Raw genomic sequence first — 15,816 nt, 5'->3', positions numbered from 1 at the left:
CTTGGGCTCAACGGCTGTGGTGCGTGAGCGGGATGCGGGAATCTTCCGGGATGAGGGATCAAACCCGAATCTCCTGCGTTGTCAGGTGGGTCCTTTACCTCTGAACCACCGGGGAAGCCCCGCTGTCTCCTTCCCTGATGAAAGTCCCTGCAGCTGGGGGTCGGCTTCATCTGAGGACCTTCCCTTGCAGCTATGAGAACGTACTCACAGACTCCTTTCTCCTAGCCCAGCTCTCGGAACTGGTGGTAGAGGGTGCATGGAGTCACGCAGCAAGCATTTATGCAGCACCTGCTGTGTGCAGGGACTCAGGATGCAGTGGTGAACAAGACAAGCACAGTCTGTCCCTGCAGGAGTCTGGGAGGGAGCCGGCTGTAAACTGGAAATTACAGTTCCAGAGGTGCCATGAGGATGCAGAGGCTGGACAGGAAGTCGCAGGCAGGGGCGATGCTTCAGGTGGAGAAACCCTCTCTGAGAAGGTGATAATTGTCTGGCAAGGCTAATGTAAGGGGTGGCAACCAGGAGCTTCCCAGGTACAGGGCACAGCGGGTGCAAAGGCCCTGAGGCAGGAGTAAGCTTGAAGGGAGGGAGGGAGAGGGAGAGAGAGAGAGAGCGATGTGAGGAAATGAAGTCAGAGAAGTGGTCAGGGGCCAGACACGTGGGGCTTTGTAGGCTAGGCAGGAGTTGGGTTATGAGTGCAAGCGTGATGGGAGCCATGGAAGGTTTGGGACAGAGGTAGTTCCCGGGGCTCAGGGCCCTGCCCCAAACCCCCTTTGCTGGCCTCGCTGACCCTGCCCCTACATCCCTCTCTGGTGTGGGGAGGGCGTTTCAGGACCCCGATGGGAGTGAAAGGTTGTTGTTGAATCCGGGGCCAGAGACGAGGCTTGATCGCTCAGAGCTTTCCTGTAACAAAGTTTTATTAAAGTATAAAGGAGATAGAGAAAGCTTCTGACATAGGCATCAGAAGGGGGCAGAAAGAGTGCCCCCTGCTAGTCTTCAGCTGGATGTTATATAGTCACCAGCAGTCTGTTAATGAAAGAGAGGAATGTCTCAAAACTTAGAATGGCACCAGACCCCTCGCCCATAAGATGTATTTTGGGATAATCTTGGCTCCAAATGGTTCATCTTGGGCCATAAAAGGATTAACTTGAATCTTGAAGAAGGGCAGATCACCATACAAATAATTTCATTTACATAGGAACAATATCGGAGTATAACATACTGGTTTATCAAGTAGGTTCTGAGCCCAAAAGGCAGAACTGACTTGAAGACAGAGTTTGGGGTAAATGCATAGTACATTAGCATAGCTTAAGATAAACATTTCCATAAGAAAAAGGCAATGGTTAACTTCAAGTGAAACCAGAATGGCAACACAGAATTTTAAGAGAAACCTCCTTTTAAATTTGTATAGAGAAGGAAAAAGTATCCCTAGCTTGTTTCCTCTTGCTGCTTAAGAGAGATAAAAATGTCTGACACTTGCAGGTATTTCCTCCATTTGGAGACCCCTGGCCTTCCTGCCTGTTACCCTCTCAGGAGCCTAGACAAGGCTTCTCCCTCCCTGCCTCCGCCCCCTCCCCCACCCCGCCCCTGTCATAGGCTGCCTCCCTCAACCCAGTCCAAGAGGGACTTTGTCCCCATAATATTTTCTTTTTAAAATATTTATTTATTTATCTGTGCCAGGTCTTAGTTGCGGCATGCAAGCTCTTACGGCCTGTGGGATCTAGTTCCCTGCCTAGGGGTTGAACCCCAGCCCCCAGCATTGGGAGCTGGAGTCTCAGCCGCTGGACAGCCGGGGAACTCCCTGTTCCCCACAGCATTTGTTGTAAACATTTACAGATGAGAGGTTCCTGGCGTCCTCAGCCCATAACCCAGAGGCGCCGGCACCGTCACGTTTGCTTCATATCTCCTCTTCTGAGAAGAGGGATGGGTTCAATTATGTCTTCCTGAACTCGTGTGTTGAAGTCCCAGCCGCCCAACCTCAGAAGGTGACTATGTTCACAGATAAGGTCTTTACAGTGGTAATTAAATGAAAAGGAGGTCAGTTGAGTGGGCTGTAGTCCAATGAGTGGTGGTGGCGGTGGTTTAGTCGCTAAGCCGTGTCCGACTCTTGCGATCGCATGGACTGTGCCCACCAGGCTCCTCTGTCCATGGGATTCTCCAGGCAGGAATACTGGAGTGGGTTGCCATTTCCTCCTCCAGGGGATCTTCCCGACCCAGGAATCAAACCCAGGTCTCCTGCATTGCAGGCAGATGATTTACCAAGTGAGCTATGAGGGAAGCCCCAATATGAGTAGTGTCCCTATTGCTGTCGTTCAGTTGCTCAGTCATGCCTGACTCTTTGCAACCCCATGGTCTGCAGCATGCCAGGCTTCCCCGTCCTTCATTATCTCCCAGAGTTGGCTCAAACTCATGTCCATTGAGTCGGTGGTGCCATCCAACCATCTCATCCTCTGTCACCCTCTTCTCCTCCTGCCCTCGATCTTCCCCAGCATCCGGGTCTTTTCACATGAGTCAGTTCTTTGCATCAGGTGGCCAAAGTATTGGAGCTGCAGCTTCAGCATCAGTCCTTCCAATGAATATTCAAGGTTTATTTCCTTTAGGATTGACGGGTTTGATCTCCTTGCAGTCCAAGGGACTCTCAAGAGTCTTCTCCAACACCAGTTTGAAAGCATCCATTCTTTGGAACTCAGCCTTCTTTATGGTCCAACTCTCATATGACTACTGGAAAAACCATAGCTTTGAGTATATGGATGTTTGTCAGCAAAGTGATGTCTCTCTGCTTTTTCATATGCTGGCTAGGTTGGTCTTTTCTTCCAAAGAGCATCTTTTCATTTAACTGCTGCAGTGACCGTCTGCAGTGATTTTGGAGCCCAAGAAAATAAAGTCTGTCACTGTTTCCGTTGTTTCCCCACCTATTTGCCATGAAGTGATGGGACTGGATGTCATGATCTTAGTTTTTTGAATGTTGAATTTTAAGCCAGCTTTTTCGCTCTCCTCTTTCACCTTCATCAAGAGGCTCTTTAGTTTCTCTTCACTTTCTGCCATAGGGGTGGTGTCATCGGCATATCAGGAAAGCCGTGGTGTCGTCCAAAGGCATGAGAACCAGAGAGCTCACCAGAGCCTGGGTCTGAAGACACGAGAACCAGGAATGGCGAGTGCAGGCAGAGAGCAGGGTTGTCAGGCAGCTCAGATCGTCAGGCAGACGGTGAAGTCCACCTCCTTCCACCTTTTTGTTCTGTTCGGGCCCTCAGTGGATCAGATGGCATCCACCCACACAGGGCAGGGCCCCCAGCACCGCTCAGTCTACTGATCCAGATGCAAACTCTTCCAGAAACACCCTCACAGACACATCCAGAAATCACGTTTAACTGCCGGGCAGCCTATGGTCCAATCAAGGTTACTCATGAACTCTCACGTTTCCCGTAGATTAACTCAAAGTCAGCTGATGAGGACCCCTGATTGCCCGTGCTGAGAACGGGTCACAGGAGTGAGGGACACCCCCGCCGCACGCAGGGCCTTTGGGGCAGGAGTGATCCCTGTGCTCCCCAGGTCCTGGCCACCTTCAAAGACTGCAGGCCTCCCTCAGCCCTGTCCCCCTGGGAATACTGTCCCGACTGGCCAGGCGGGGGGCTCGAGGCACTGGGGCTGGACGGGACCCCTGATCTCTTTGGAGGGGGTTCCTCCCCCTGTAAAGCACTGAGGCGGGGTGTCCTCAGCCAGAAAGAAGAATGCCTTGGGGGACTTCCCTGGAGGCCCAGTGGTTAAGACTCCATGCTTTCACTGCAGGTGGTGCAAGTTCTGTCCCTGGCGTTCAGCCCCTGGTTGGGAACCAAGATCCCGCCTGAGGACTGGAGAGGCAGAGGTCCAGATGTTGGCTTGGTGCCCCGTGGAGCCTTCACTGCCTGCCCCTAGCCCTGGACACATCCCCTCGCCCATCTCTCCTGCTGGTTTCTCCCGGAGACGCTTAGCAGCACACAGCCATTGTTTAGTTCAATTCAGTTTAGTTCAGTCGTGTCCAACTCTTTGCGACCCCATGAATCACAGCACGCCAGGCCTCCCTGTCCATCACCAACTCCCGGAGTTCACTCAGACTCACGTTCATCGAGTCAGTGACACCATCCAGCCATCTCATCCTCGGTCGTCCCCTTCTCCTCCTGCCCCCAATCCCTCCCAGCATCAGAGTCTTTTCCAATGAGTCACCTCTTCACATGACATGTCCAAAGTACTGGAGCTTCAGCTTTAGCAGCATTTCTTCCAAAGAAATCCCAGGGCTGATCTCCTTCAGAATGGACTGGTTGGATCTCCTTGCAGTCCCAGGGACTCTCAAGAGTCTTCTCCAACACTACACTTCAAAAGCATCAATTCTTCGGCGCTCAGCTTTCTTCACAGTCCAACTCTCACATCCATACATGAGCAAAGGAAAAACCATAGCCTTGACTAGACAGACCTTAGTCAGCAAAGTAATGTCTCTGCTCTTGAATATGCTATCTAGGTTGGTCATAACTTTCCTTCCAAGGAGTAAGTGTCTTTTAATTTCATGGCTGCAGTAACCATCTGCAGTGATTTTGGAGCCCAAAAAAATAAAGTCTGACACTGTTTCCACTGTTTCCCCATCTATTTCCCATGAAGTGATGGGACCAGATGCCATGATCTTCGTTTTCTGAATGTTGAACTTTAAGCCAACCTTTTCACTCTCCTCTTTCACTTTCATCAAGAGGCTTTTAGTTCCTCTTCACTTTCTGCCAGAAGGGTGGTATCATCTGCATATCTGAGGTTATTGATATTTCTCCCAGCAATCTTGATTCCAGCTTGTGCTTCCTCCAGCCCAGCGTTTCTCATGATGTACTCTGCATATAAGTTAAATAAGCAGGGTGACAGTATACAGCCTTGATGTACTAGTTTTTCCATTTGGAACCAGTCTGTTGTTCCATGTCCAGTTCTATCTGTTGCTTCCTGACCTGCATATAGGTTTCTCAAGAGGCAGGTCAGGTGGTCTGTATTCCCATCTCTTTCATAAATTTTCCACAGTTTCTTGTGATCCACACAGTCAAAGGCTCTGGCATAGTCAATAAAGCAGAAATAGATGCTTTTTCTGGAACTCTCTTGCTTTTCAATGATCCAGCGGATGTTGGCAATTTGATCTCTGGTTCCTCTGCCTTTTCTAAAACCAACTTGAACATCAGGAAGTTCACGGTTCACATATTGCTGAAGCCTGGCTTGGAGAATTTTGAGCATGACTTTACCAGCATGTGAGATGAGTGCAACTGTGCGGTAGTTTGAGCATTCTTTGGCATTGCCTTTCTTTGGAACTGGAATGAAAACTGACCTTTCCAATCCTGTGGCCACTGCTGAGTTTTCCAAACTTGCTGGCATATTGAGTGCAGCACTTTCACAGCATCATCTTTCAGGATTTGAAATAGCTCCACTGGAATGCCATCTCCTCCACCAGCTTTGTTCGAACTGATGCTTTCAAAGGCCAACTTGACTTCACATTCCAAGATATCTGGCTCTAGGTGAGTGATCACACCATCGTGATTATCTTGGTCATGAAGATCTTTTTTTGTACAGTTCTGTGTATTCGTGCCACCTCTTAATATCTTCTGCTTCTGTTAGGTCCATTGCATTTCTGTCCTTTATGGAGCCCATCTTTGCATGAAATGTTCCCTTGGTATCTCTAATTTTCTTGAAGAGATCTCTAGTCTTTCCCATTCTGTTGTTTTCCTCTATTTCTTTGCATTGAGTGCTGAGGAAGGTTTTCTTATCTCTTCTTGCTATTCTTTGGAAATCTGCATTCAGATGCTTATATCTTTCCTTTTGTCCTTTGCTTTTTGCCTCTCTTTTCACAGCTATTTGTAAGGCCTCCCCAGACAGCCATTTTGCTTTTTTGAATTTCTTTTCCATGGGGATGGTCTTGATCCCTGTCTCCTGTACAATGTCACGAACCTCAGTCCATAGTTCATCCGGCACCCTATCAGATCTCATCCCTTAAATCTATTTCTCACTTCCACTGTATAATCATAAGGGATTTGATTTAGGTCATACCTGAATGGTCTAGTGGTTTTCCGTACTTTCTTCAATTTAAGTCTGAATTTGGTAATAAGGAGCTCATGATCTGAGCCACAGTCATAGGACATGCGTTATTATTTCCCGTTTATTGCCACCCCTCACCCCCTGTAGAGGCTCAGATGGTGAAGAGTTTCAATGCAGGAGACTGAGGTTCAAACCCTGGGTTGGGAAGATCCCCTGGAGAAGGAAATGGCAACCCACCCCAATACTCTTGCCTGGAGAATCCCATGGACAGAGGAGCCTGGGGGCTACAGTCCATGGGGTCACAGAGTCTGACGCCACTGAAGCAACTAACACTTTGTAAACTCACTGGGGCCCAACTTTTGCTGCACCCCACACCCCCGGCCCCCGGCCCGCGTGGCTATGTCCCAACTCTTAGAGCGAGGCAGGGGGAGGGTCGGGGGCGCGACTGAGGGTCTAGAGGCTCCGGAGCCTGGACCGGGTGCCTCTGATGACCTCCTGTGATGTCTGTGTCCGCTGGCCCCTCTGGGTCAGGGCCCGTGACGTCCGGCGCAGGGTTGTGCCGAGGAGTCCACAGTCAAAGCTCCGTGGGCTCCAGTGCAGGCAAGGCTGGTGAGGGGCACGACTCCTCCCGCCCGTGTCCCTCGGGAGCCAGACATGGTGCTGGCTTTCCATCAGGCGCCCCACAGGGCTGTTACTGCTGCTTCGAAAATGAGCTTGCCAGATCTGCAGATTTTATTTTCCCTTCCCCAAAGAGGCCCCAGGCCCCAGAGAAGGGGATCCCGCTGCTCATGGGGGCTCCTCCCTCCTTCCCCAAGCCCGGGTCAGGGGCGGGGCCTGGCGTGTGGAAGAGCCAGGGATACAGACCCCGGGGGCGCAGACTGCAGCTCTTCCCTAGCCCCGCACTTGTCCTCCTGGACCATTCAGTGCTCTGCTCAGGTATCCCTCCAGGGCCTCTTTTCTGGCAGGGGAGGTAAAGAAGAGCTAAAGGAGAGCAATGTTGGGGCTGAGCTGTAAGACAAGGGCTTTATATTCATGAACTCACTGGGGATTTCATAAAGACCCTGCTGGTCAGGACAGGTCTGACCACTCAGATAACCCCAGCCCCAGCCTGCCTGGGGGCCTTGGGGAACTGCCTTTTGTTGTTCAGTCGATAAGTCGAGTCCGACTCTTGGTGACCCCGTGAACTGCATGCAGCAAGCCAGGCTTCCCTGTCCTTCCCCATCTCCCGGAGTTTACTCAAACTCATGTCCATTGAGTCGGTGGTGCCATCCAACCATCTCATCCTCTGTCGCCCCCTTCTCCTCCTGCCCTCAGTCTTTTCCAGCATCAGGCTCTTCAAATCAGGTAGGCGAAGTATTGGAGTTTCAGCATCAGTCCTTCCAATGGGTATTCAGGGTTGATTTCCTTTAGGATGTACTGGTTGGATCTCCTAGCAGTCCAAGGGACTCTCAAGGGTCTTCTCCAACACCACAATTCCGAAGCATCAATTCTTAGGTGCTCAGCCTTCTTTATGGTCCAACCATCTGGGAGGCTGTAGAACTTCACTCATTCAAGAGTGCCGCCTGCTCCTGACAGGGCCCCTTGTTGGTTGTTGGGGACACCTGGGTGGCAAAGGCAGACCCCACCCCTCTGACATGGAGCAGAGATGAGCATGTAATGGGACTTCCACCTAGCAAAGGGGAGACCGTTCACCTCAGCTTGGTACTGGAACCCGGCCCAAACCCACGGTCTTCCAACTAAGATCACACAGCTGGTCTCATGACTTAATGAAACTCAGATTCTTGAGGTCTCATCACACAAAGAATTCAGTGAGACAAAGTGATAGGAATAAGTAGAGTTATTGGTATAGGATGCTTGTAAGAGGTGAAATTGGGCAGGTGAGGGAGCTCTGCCCGCAAGGATTAAAAAAAAAAGTTGCTCAGTTGTGAGGGACTCTTTGCAACCACAGGGAGTGAAGACCCACCAGCCTCCTGTGTCCATGGCATTCTCTAGGTAAGAATACTGGAGCAGGTTGCCATTTCCTTCTCAGGGGATCTTCCCAAACCCAGGGATCAAACCCGTGTCTCCTGCATTGCAGGTGGATTCTTTACCATCTGAGCCACCAGGGACGCCCCTCCCTGCCACCAAGGATTAAGTGGGCTACAATTTTACAGTTAAAGGAACACGGGGGAGGGAACACGGTCCAGTAACTTTCTTGAGTGATCATCAACTTACAGTGGCCTCCCAAAGTTTCCTAGGTTTCCCTATCTGCAGCTACCTATATGACTATCCGATTCTATCCCTAACATAGCGACTTTCCAGTAGGAATTGAGAAGGAATGGGGTACGGGGTGACATGAGGCATGGCCATCAGGCCGAGGGGCGTTGCCTTGGAACAGTGGTTCTCAACCAGAGTACTGTGGCCAGGCCTGGAGGGGGCCGTCTTAAGGTGTGCTAGAGAGAGCCCTATTGGCCTCTGGTGGGTGGGGGCCAGGCTGAACCAGCTTGCAAGGTACAAGACAGCCCCCACAGCAAGGAGAGGTCAGCCCAGATGTCAGTAGCGCCCTGGCTGAGAACGTGGGTTGGAGGGCCTGCAGAAAAGCCGGTGTGGCTTGGAGGCTGGTGAACATGGTAAGGGCAGACAGGGGGTTCAGAACGGTCCCGGCGGTCCCTAAGCCCCCAGGAGTCCTTAGTGCCCTGGGCGAGCCCCCTGCAAAGCCAGGCCCAGGTTGCCCGACAGCCGCACTCGCGAGCAGGCGACAGACGCCCGCAACCGCCAACACTGCGGGCCTCGGTTTCCCTCTTGGGAGTAACGGGAACCCCGAGGACCTGGGGGTGGGCCAGGAGTGACAGGGCGACCCCTGCTCAGGATTCTATCACAGACAAGAGGGAGTCGATGCTGGTAAAGGGGCACGTCCGACCCCGCGCCCCGACCCGTCTTTGCCGGGCCTTGGTCCCATCCCAGCAACCGCCTCTTGGATCCGATCGTTGGTCGGGCTTCCGGGAGAACTACAACTCCCAGGATGCTTCGCGCCGTAAGCGCCCGAGAGCGCCGCGGCCGCTAGCGGCCAATGGGGTGGAGGGGTGGGGCCTTGGCGCACGTGGCGTCCTGACGCACGGGCGGCGACGTCGGGGTTTGTGTGCGCGAGAGGCCGCCGATAAAGGTTGGGTGCCTCGCGCCGGGGGCCGTTGGGAGGGAGCGCGCCCCCGCCCCCTCCCCGGCCCCCGCTCCCGCCCCGCTGCCGCCGGGGCCCTGCCTTCCCGTCGACCCCTGCGGGAGGGCCCTGGGCCGCCTCCGCTCGTTCCCCGGTCGGGGCCACAGGTGAGAGACCGGAGGGGCGGTGGTGGGGGAGGGACCGGAGGGCGGAGACGTTGGGGAAACGGCGAACGTGAAACCGGAAGGGGTGCCTTAAAGGGAAGGGTCCTGCCTCACCTCCGACTTTTGTCCGCCGGGCTGGCCCCGCCCTCTTAAAGGGCAAGGGACCGCTCTTTAAAGGGTCGGGGCAGGTACTGCAGCTCGTAAGGTCTCCCTTCTCCCATCGCCCCTCTGCCCCACCCCGCACCCCCAGAAAGAATTCGCCTCTTAAAGGCCGCTGACAGTGTCCCACACGCTGAAGGAAAAGCTTCTGAATCCTAGTGGCTTCAAAGCAAGTCCCTAGTTTAGCTCAGCAAGCTAGGTGGGTACGCGGGCGCAGAACCCTCTTAAAGGGGAAGCTGGGCCTGATGGAAGGGTGTTGCCTGGCCTCTTGACGGGTTGCTGTTGACCGGATCAGCAGGGTCCGGTCCCTTCCAGAGCACGGCTGTCTTCTTAAGGCATGCTGCTTTCTGAAAGACACGTGCAGCTTCCTGGCGTAGTCTCTTAAAAGGAGGTGCTTCCATTTCAAAGGGGTCGCTCATTTTTTTCTCAAAGGGGATCTTTATGGCCTGTGCAGAGAGGATGCCCCGCTTTGTTTCACTCAAGATGTGTTCACCGAGCACTCACTCTGTGGCAGATGCATTCCAGACTCTAGGCGCCGGAAAGCAACAGTGAACAAGATGCTATTAGCATCCAGTGGGCAGAGGCCAGGGGCTGACCAACTTGCTGTGCAGGGAACAGACCCCTGGACCCCCGACCAGCCCCAGATCTCAACAGCGCTGATGCTAGGAAACTCTGATTATGAAGTAGGTTAGAAAGTGATAAGCCCCATGGCGGGGGTATAATAAGGCAGAGAAAGAGATTGCAGCGTGTTGGCAGGGACTGCAGAGTTTAGTAGGGTGATCAGGGAATACCTCCCGGAGATGACGTTTCCACAAAGCCTTGGAGGTGAGGGAGGGAAGGGGCCTGTGTGAGGGCCCCAGGCGGGAGCAGGCATGCCTGCAGTGGCCCCGGGAGCAGGGAGCTATGAGGGTTGGAGAGGGCAGCAGGCAGAGAGTCAGGGAGGGGAGGAGGGCACAGGCCGTGGGAAGTCTGTAGGTTTTGGGGAGGGATCTGTCTTCTGCTGTCAGATGGAAGCTGTGGAAGCCTTTAGCACAGAGCAATGAGATGGTCTGTGTCAGCAGTTTCCATTCAGCCTCTGTGCTGGGAACAGGCTGGGGGTGAGAAGAGTAAGGATGGGAACTAGGAGAACTGTCAGATTCCAGCGATGCTCCTGCCAGAATAGGGGAGACAGCTAATGGACTGGTCAGAGAGAGAGGAATCGAGGGTGCCCGGGGACTTTTGGCCTGAAGAAAAACAAAGGTGTTTTCAGAGATGGAGAAGACTCGGGGTGAGAGAGATGTTTGCAGTGGGTCGGGACACAGAGGGGAGACAGCAGGACAAGAAATTGGAGCTGGAGCTAAGTGTGGGGCCTGCTAAGTGTGAGGTGTCTCTTAGGCACCCAGCAGGGGTGTAGGTGTCCAAGGTCAGGTGTCAAGTGGGGAGGAGTTTCGGAATGGTCCCGTTTGTAGATTGTGGAGCCTCAGGGAGAGGATGGGTGCAGAAGAGGAGGGCTGGCAGGTGAGGAGAGCGGGGAGCCCAGAAGCCAGGGCAGTGGTTCAAGGAGAGAGAACCACGGTGTCTGCGGACCACTGAGCAGAGACCACTGGCTTTAGCACCATGGAGGCCACGATAGTGGGGAGGGTCTGGTTGGCACGGTTTGAGATGGGAGGAAGGGTGTACTGATGGCATTTTGGGGTGGCTTTGCATGGAGACAGAAAGGAGGCTACAGCTGGAGGAGGAAGTGGGGTGAAAGGTCTTTGTTCTTTTTAAAGATGGGAGACTTAGCCCGTGGGTGCAGTGACGGGGACGGTCCAGGAGGTGAGGAAAGTCAGAGTCTTTGGCCCAGATGCAGGAGGCAGATGGCAGGGCTGGGGGGGCAGTTCAGGGCTTCTCAGCCTCAGCACCCCTGGCATTTTGAACCGATGGCTCTTTGCTGTTTGGGGGGTGAGTGGTTCTGTCCTGTGCATTTAGGCTGTGGAGCAGCGTCTCTGGCCTCTGCCCCTCCAGCTGACACAGCCAACCCAGTCTGCAGCCATGACCAGATGTCCCCGGAGTGGGGGTGGAGTGGGGCCTCGTTGAGAACCACCGGTGTAATTGCTGCATCACGGGAACATTCTGTTCTGGTTGCTTTTATTTTCTCAGCCACAGGGTCAGTGGCAAGTGCCACCTGCTAAGAGCAAGAGGGCACAGGAGAGAGAAGAGAGAAGACGCGCCAGGTGTCACCTGGTGGGCAGTGCAGGGCGATGGGGAGGGAGCTTTGAGATCCTTGGGCTTGGATGCGCAGGGAGACGGAGGCCAGGCGGCTTCGGGTCACCAGCAGCACCGTATGCTGGGTAAGGTGGGGGCGAGGGTCTGGATGGGGGCTAGGGTGCTGGCTGCAGGGTCAGTGGTCGGTTCCGGGTTCAGCCGCCAGAAGGGGGCGCTGGAGCAGGATGCGTAGTGGAGAGTAGGTGTCGGAGAGGCTTCATCTAGAGGGAAAGGGCTTGGGCAGTGGGAGCAGGTACTAAGGCAGGATGGAGGAGGAGGTCTTTAGAGGGAGCCAGCCCAAGGATCCGGAGCCAGGGCGCTAGAGACCTGGCGTCCTTTAAGGACACTCCTGTCTTTATGGGGACGGGGCAGAGAGCCCTTCAGCCTCCTGGAGGGGATGCCCCGTATCAGGGAGTGACCAGCTCCTCCCAGTCAGTACACCCTTGAGCACCCAAGGCCTCCATCGCCGGCAGCCTCCTTCGCGGGCAGCCTCCTTGTCCGAAGGAAGATGCTCCCTGCCTCTGAAAGGGCCAGCCTGTGGGTGTGGGGCTGCGGTGGTCTGGCGTGTGAGTGGAGGTGCGGGGAGCCCCTGGCCTGCCTTGACCCCACGTCCCTCCCCAGGTGTGATGGTCGGCTCCCACGCGGACATGGCGCCGGCCTCGACCGCCGAGGGGGCCAGCGAGAAGCCCGGGCCCGCGGCCCCCGCCCCACCGGCTCAGTATGAGTGTGGGGAGTGCGGCAAGTCCTTCCGCTGGTCGTCCCGCCTGCTGCACCACCAGCGCACGCACACGGGCGAGCGGCCCTATAAGTGCCCCGACTGCCCCAAGGCCTTCAAGGGCTCGTCGGCGCTGCTCTACCACCAGCGGGGCCACACGGGTGAGCGGCCCTACCAGTGCCCCGACTGCCCCAAGGCCTTCAAGCGCTCGTCGCTGCTGCAGATCCACCGCAGCGTGCACACGGGCCTGCGCGCCTTCACCTGCGGCCAGTGCGGCCTGGCCTTCAAGTGGTCCTCGCACTACCAGTACCACCTGCGGCAGCACACGGGCGAGCGGCCCTACCCCTGCCCGGACTGCCCCAAGGCCTTCAAGAACTCGTCCAGCCTGCGGCGCCACCGGCACGTGCACACGGGCGAGCGGCCCTACACCTGCGGCGTGTGCGGCAAAAGCTTCACACAGAGCACCAACCTGCGGCAGCACCAGCGCGTGCACACGGGCGAGCGGCCCTTCCGCTGCCCGCTCTGCCCCAAGACCTTCACGCACTCCTCTAACCTGCTGCTGCACCAGCGCACGCACGGCGGCGCCGCCGCTGCCCCTGTCCCGGGGGCCGGCCCCGGGCCTCCGCCGCGCGAGCCCGCCGCCGGTGGCAAGGTCCTGGTCTCTGACGCCTACCTGCAGCGGCCCTTGCCACCGCCCAGCCCACCCGCGCCGCCGCCACCCGCGCCCCCGCCCGTGGTGCCCGAGCTCTTCCTGGCCGCGGCCGAGACCACGGTGGAGCTGGTGTACCGCTGCGACGGCTGCGAGCTTGGCTTTGGCAGCGAGGAGCTGCTCCTGGAGCACCAGCCGTGCCCAGGGCCCGAGGCGCCGCCCCCGCCGGCCGCCGCGCCCTCCGAGGCGCCCAAGGCCGACCCACCGCCGCCGCCGCGGTCCCCGCTGCCCCAGCCTGCTCCGGCCACCGCTGCTGCCCCTGGCTTCGCCTGCCTCCCCTGCGGGAAGTCCTTCCGGACGGTGGCCGGCCTCTCCCGCCACCAGCACAGCCACGGGGCGGCGGGTGGGCAGGCGTTCCGCTGCGGCAGCTGTGACGGCGCCTTCCCGCAGCTGGCCAGCCTGCTGGCACATCAGCAGAGCCACGTGGAGGAGGCCGCGGCCGGGCGCCCGCCCCCCCAGGCCGAGGCCGCTGAGGTCACCTGCCCGCAGGAACCACTGGGGCCCGCGCCCGGCCCTCCGGCCCCTGCACCGGCTCCGGCCTCGGCGGAGCGACCCTACAAGTGTGCCGAGTGCGGCAAGGCCTTCAAGGGCTCTTCGGGGCTGCGCTACCACCTGCGGGACCACACGGGCGAGCGGCCCTACCAGTGCGGCGAGTGCGGCAAGGCCTTCAAGCGCTCATCGCTGCTCGCCATCCACCAGCGTGTGCACACGGGCCTGCGCGCCTTCACCTGCGGCCAGTGCGGCCTCACCTTCAAGTGGTCCTCGCACTACCAGTACCACCTGCGGCTACACTCGGGCGAGCGGCCCTACGCCTGCGGCGAGTGCGGCAAGGCCTTCCGCAACACGTCATGCCTGCGCCGCCACCGGCACGTGCACACGGGCGAGCGGCCCCACGCCTGCGGCGTGTGCGGCAAAAGCTTCGCGCAGACCTCCAACCTGCGGCAGCACCAGCGCGTGCACACGGGCGAGAGGCCCTTCCGCTGCCCGCTCTGCCCCAAGACCTTCACGCACTCCTCCAACCTGCTGCTGCACCAGCGCACGCACTCGGCCGAGCGGCCCTTCACCTGCCCGGTCTGCGGCCGCAGCTTCGTCATGGCTGCCTACCTGCAGCGGCACCTGAGGACGCATGCCCCCGCGGCCCCCGCGGCCGGCCCTCAGCCCCCGGCCCCGCTGGCCGCCGCCCCTGCCCCGTCGGCCACCCAGGATGTGCACGTCCTCCCCCACCTCCAGGCCACGCTCTCCCTAGAGGTGGCTGGGGGGACGGCCCCGGCCGCGGCCCCCGGCCCCGCCGCTCCCAACTCGCAGACTTTTCTCCTGGTGCAGACGGCTCAGGGCCTGCAGCTGATTCCCAGCAGCGTCCAGCCGCCCACGCCCCCGCCCCCGCCAGCACCCCCCAAGCTCATCCTGCTGCCCTCCTCCGGCCCCGCCGGGGGAGGCAGCTGCGCCCGGCAAGGCCCGCGGGCCGCGGGGAAAGCTGGGCCGGGGGCTGGAGTAGTCTGGCTGCCGGGCCCTGGGGGGTTAGGAGTGCAGAGAGGAAGCAACGCTGCGGGGAACGTGGGAGGGCAGAGCCTCATAGTTCTGCAGAACGTGGCGGGTGGGGAAACAGGCCCACAGGAAGTGAGTGGGGTTCAGCTCCAGCCCCTTCGTCCAGCCCCGGAACTGACCACCGTCCAACTCCAGCCGGCCCAGGAGGTGACCACGGTCCAGCTCCAGCCTGTGACGGGTCCGCTGTCCAGTTCCAGCGGGGGAGCCGTGACCACCGAGGCGCCTAATCTGCTAGTGGTTCAGAGCGGGGCAGCTGAGGAGTTACTGGCGGACCCCGGCCCAGTGGAGCCTGGCGAGGGCGAGGCCGGCCCGGGGGTAGTCCCAGATGTGCTCTTTGAGACGCTGCAGACGGAGGAGGGACTGCAGAGCGTGCTGGTGCTGAGCGGGGCCGACGGGGAGCAGACCCAGCTGTGTGTGCAGGAGGTAGAGACCTTACCGTCGGGTCTGGCCGAGCCGCCCGCCTCAGGCCCGCCCGGACAGAAGCTGCTCATTATCCGCAGCGCCCCAGCCGCAGAGTTGCTGGAGAACGGCAGCGCTGGGGGAGGCGCCGCTGCGCTGCAGCTACTGGCGCCCCCCCCACCTGGCCCAGCCTCTGCTCCTGCGGGCGTCCCTGCGGCCCCGGGCCCCCAGATGGTACAAGTGGTCCCCGCAGGAGCGGCACCCGGGGGCGTGGCCCCACAGGGCCTGCCTTCCATCCAGATTGTCCAGACTCTGCCCGCGGTCCAGCTGGTGCACACGTTTTGAGTCGGACCACGGGTATCTCTTCCCGCCCCACGAAGAGGCCCCCACCCCATCGCCGCCTGGGCTGGGCTGGGCGGAGGGAGCTGCAGGCTGGGCTTGCAAATAAAGACCAGAATCCCCTCTCGTGTTTTTTCTTCTTATTGATGGGGTGGGAGGTCAATGTCATGCCCATAGCCACCACTTGGGAACTGGTGGGGTCCCCTGCTTCCTGGTTCGCAGGTGACTTTGCGTCTTGGGGCCAGCCGCTGCTCCTTTGTGGGGGCCCTGTTTATCCATTTTTTAAGAAAAGGGACGCAACAGTCACGGTATGGGGGAGGCGCTGGAATCTGGAACCCCGGTTCTGCCACTTCCTCTGTAAGTCACTGCACCCCTCCTCGTGCAGAAAAATAGGTGGATG

General features: G+C 57.8%; 1 protein-coding gene across 3 annotated transcripts in view; it reads left to right on the top strand.

Annotated features, from left to right (window-relative positions):
• ZNF628 (zinc finger protein 628) overlaps positions 1-15,539 on the top strand; it is a 66,489-nt gene extending 50,950 nt beyond the window's left edge. The window contains exons 1-3 of one of the 3 annotated variants that reach the window (XM_042232456.2): positions 9,137-9,327; positions 11,605-11,795; positions 12,331-15,539. In XM_042232456.2, the coding sequence (XP_042088390.1) occupies positions 11,789-11,795; positions 12,331-15,422 (3,099 nt within the window). In that variant the 5' untranslated portion in view covers positions 9,137-9,327; positions 11,605-11,788 and the 3' untranslated portion in view covers positions 15,423-15,539. Of the gene's footprint in view, positions 1-9,136; positions 9,328-11,604; positions 11,796-12,330 lie in introns of those variants that run through there. The other 2 variants (XM_027978776.3, XM_060398176.1) reach the window with 2 other exon arrangements.
• The last annotated feature ends 277 nt before the right edge of the window (positions 15,540-15,816 follow it).

This window comes from Ovis aries, chromosome 14 (assembly GCF_016772045.2).
Source record: "Ovis aries strain OAR_USU_Benz2616 breed Rambouillet chromosome 14, ARS-UI_Ramb_v3.0, whole genome shotgun sequence".
Lineage (NCBI taxonomy): Eukaryota > Metazoa > Chordata > Mammalia > Artiodactyla > Bovidae > Ovis > Ovis aries.
The sequence above is the reverse complement of the archived record's forward strand: the minus strand, read 5'-3'. Positions and strand labels throughout refer to the sequence as shown.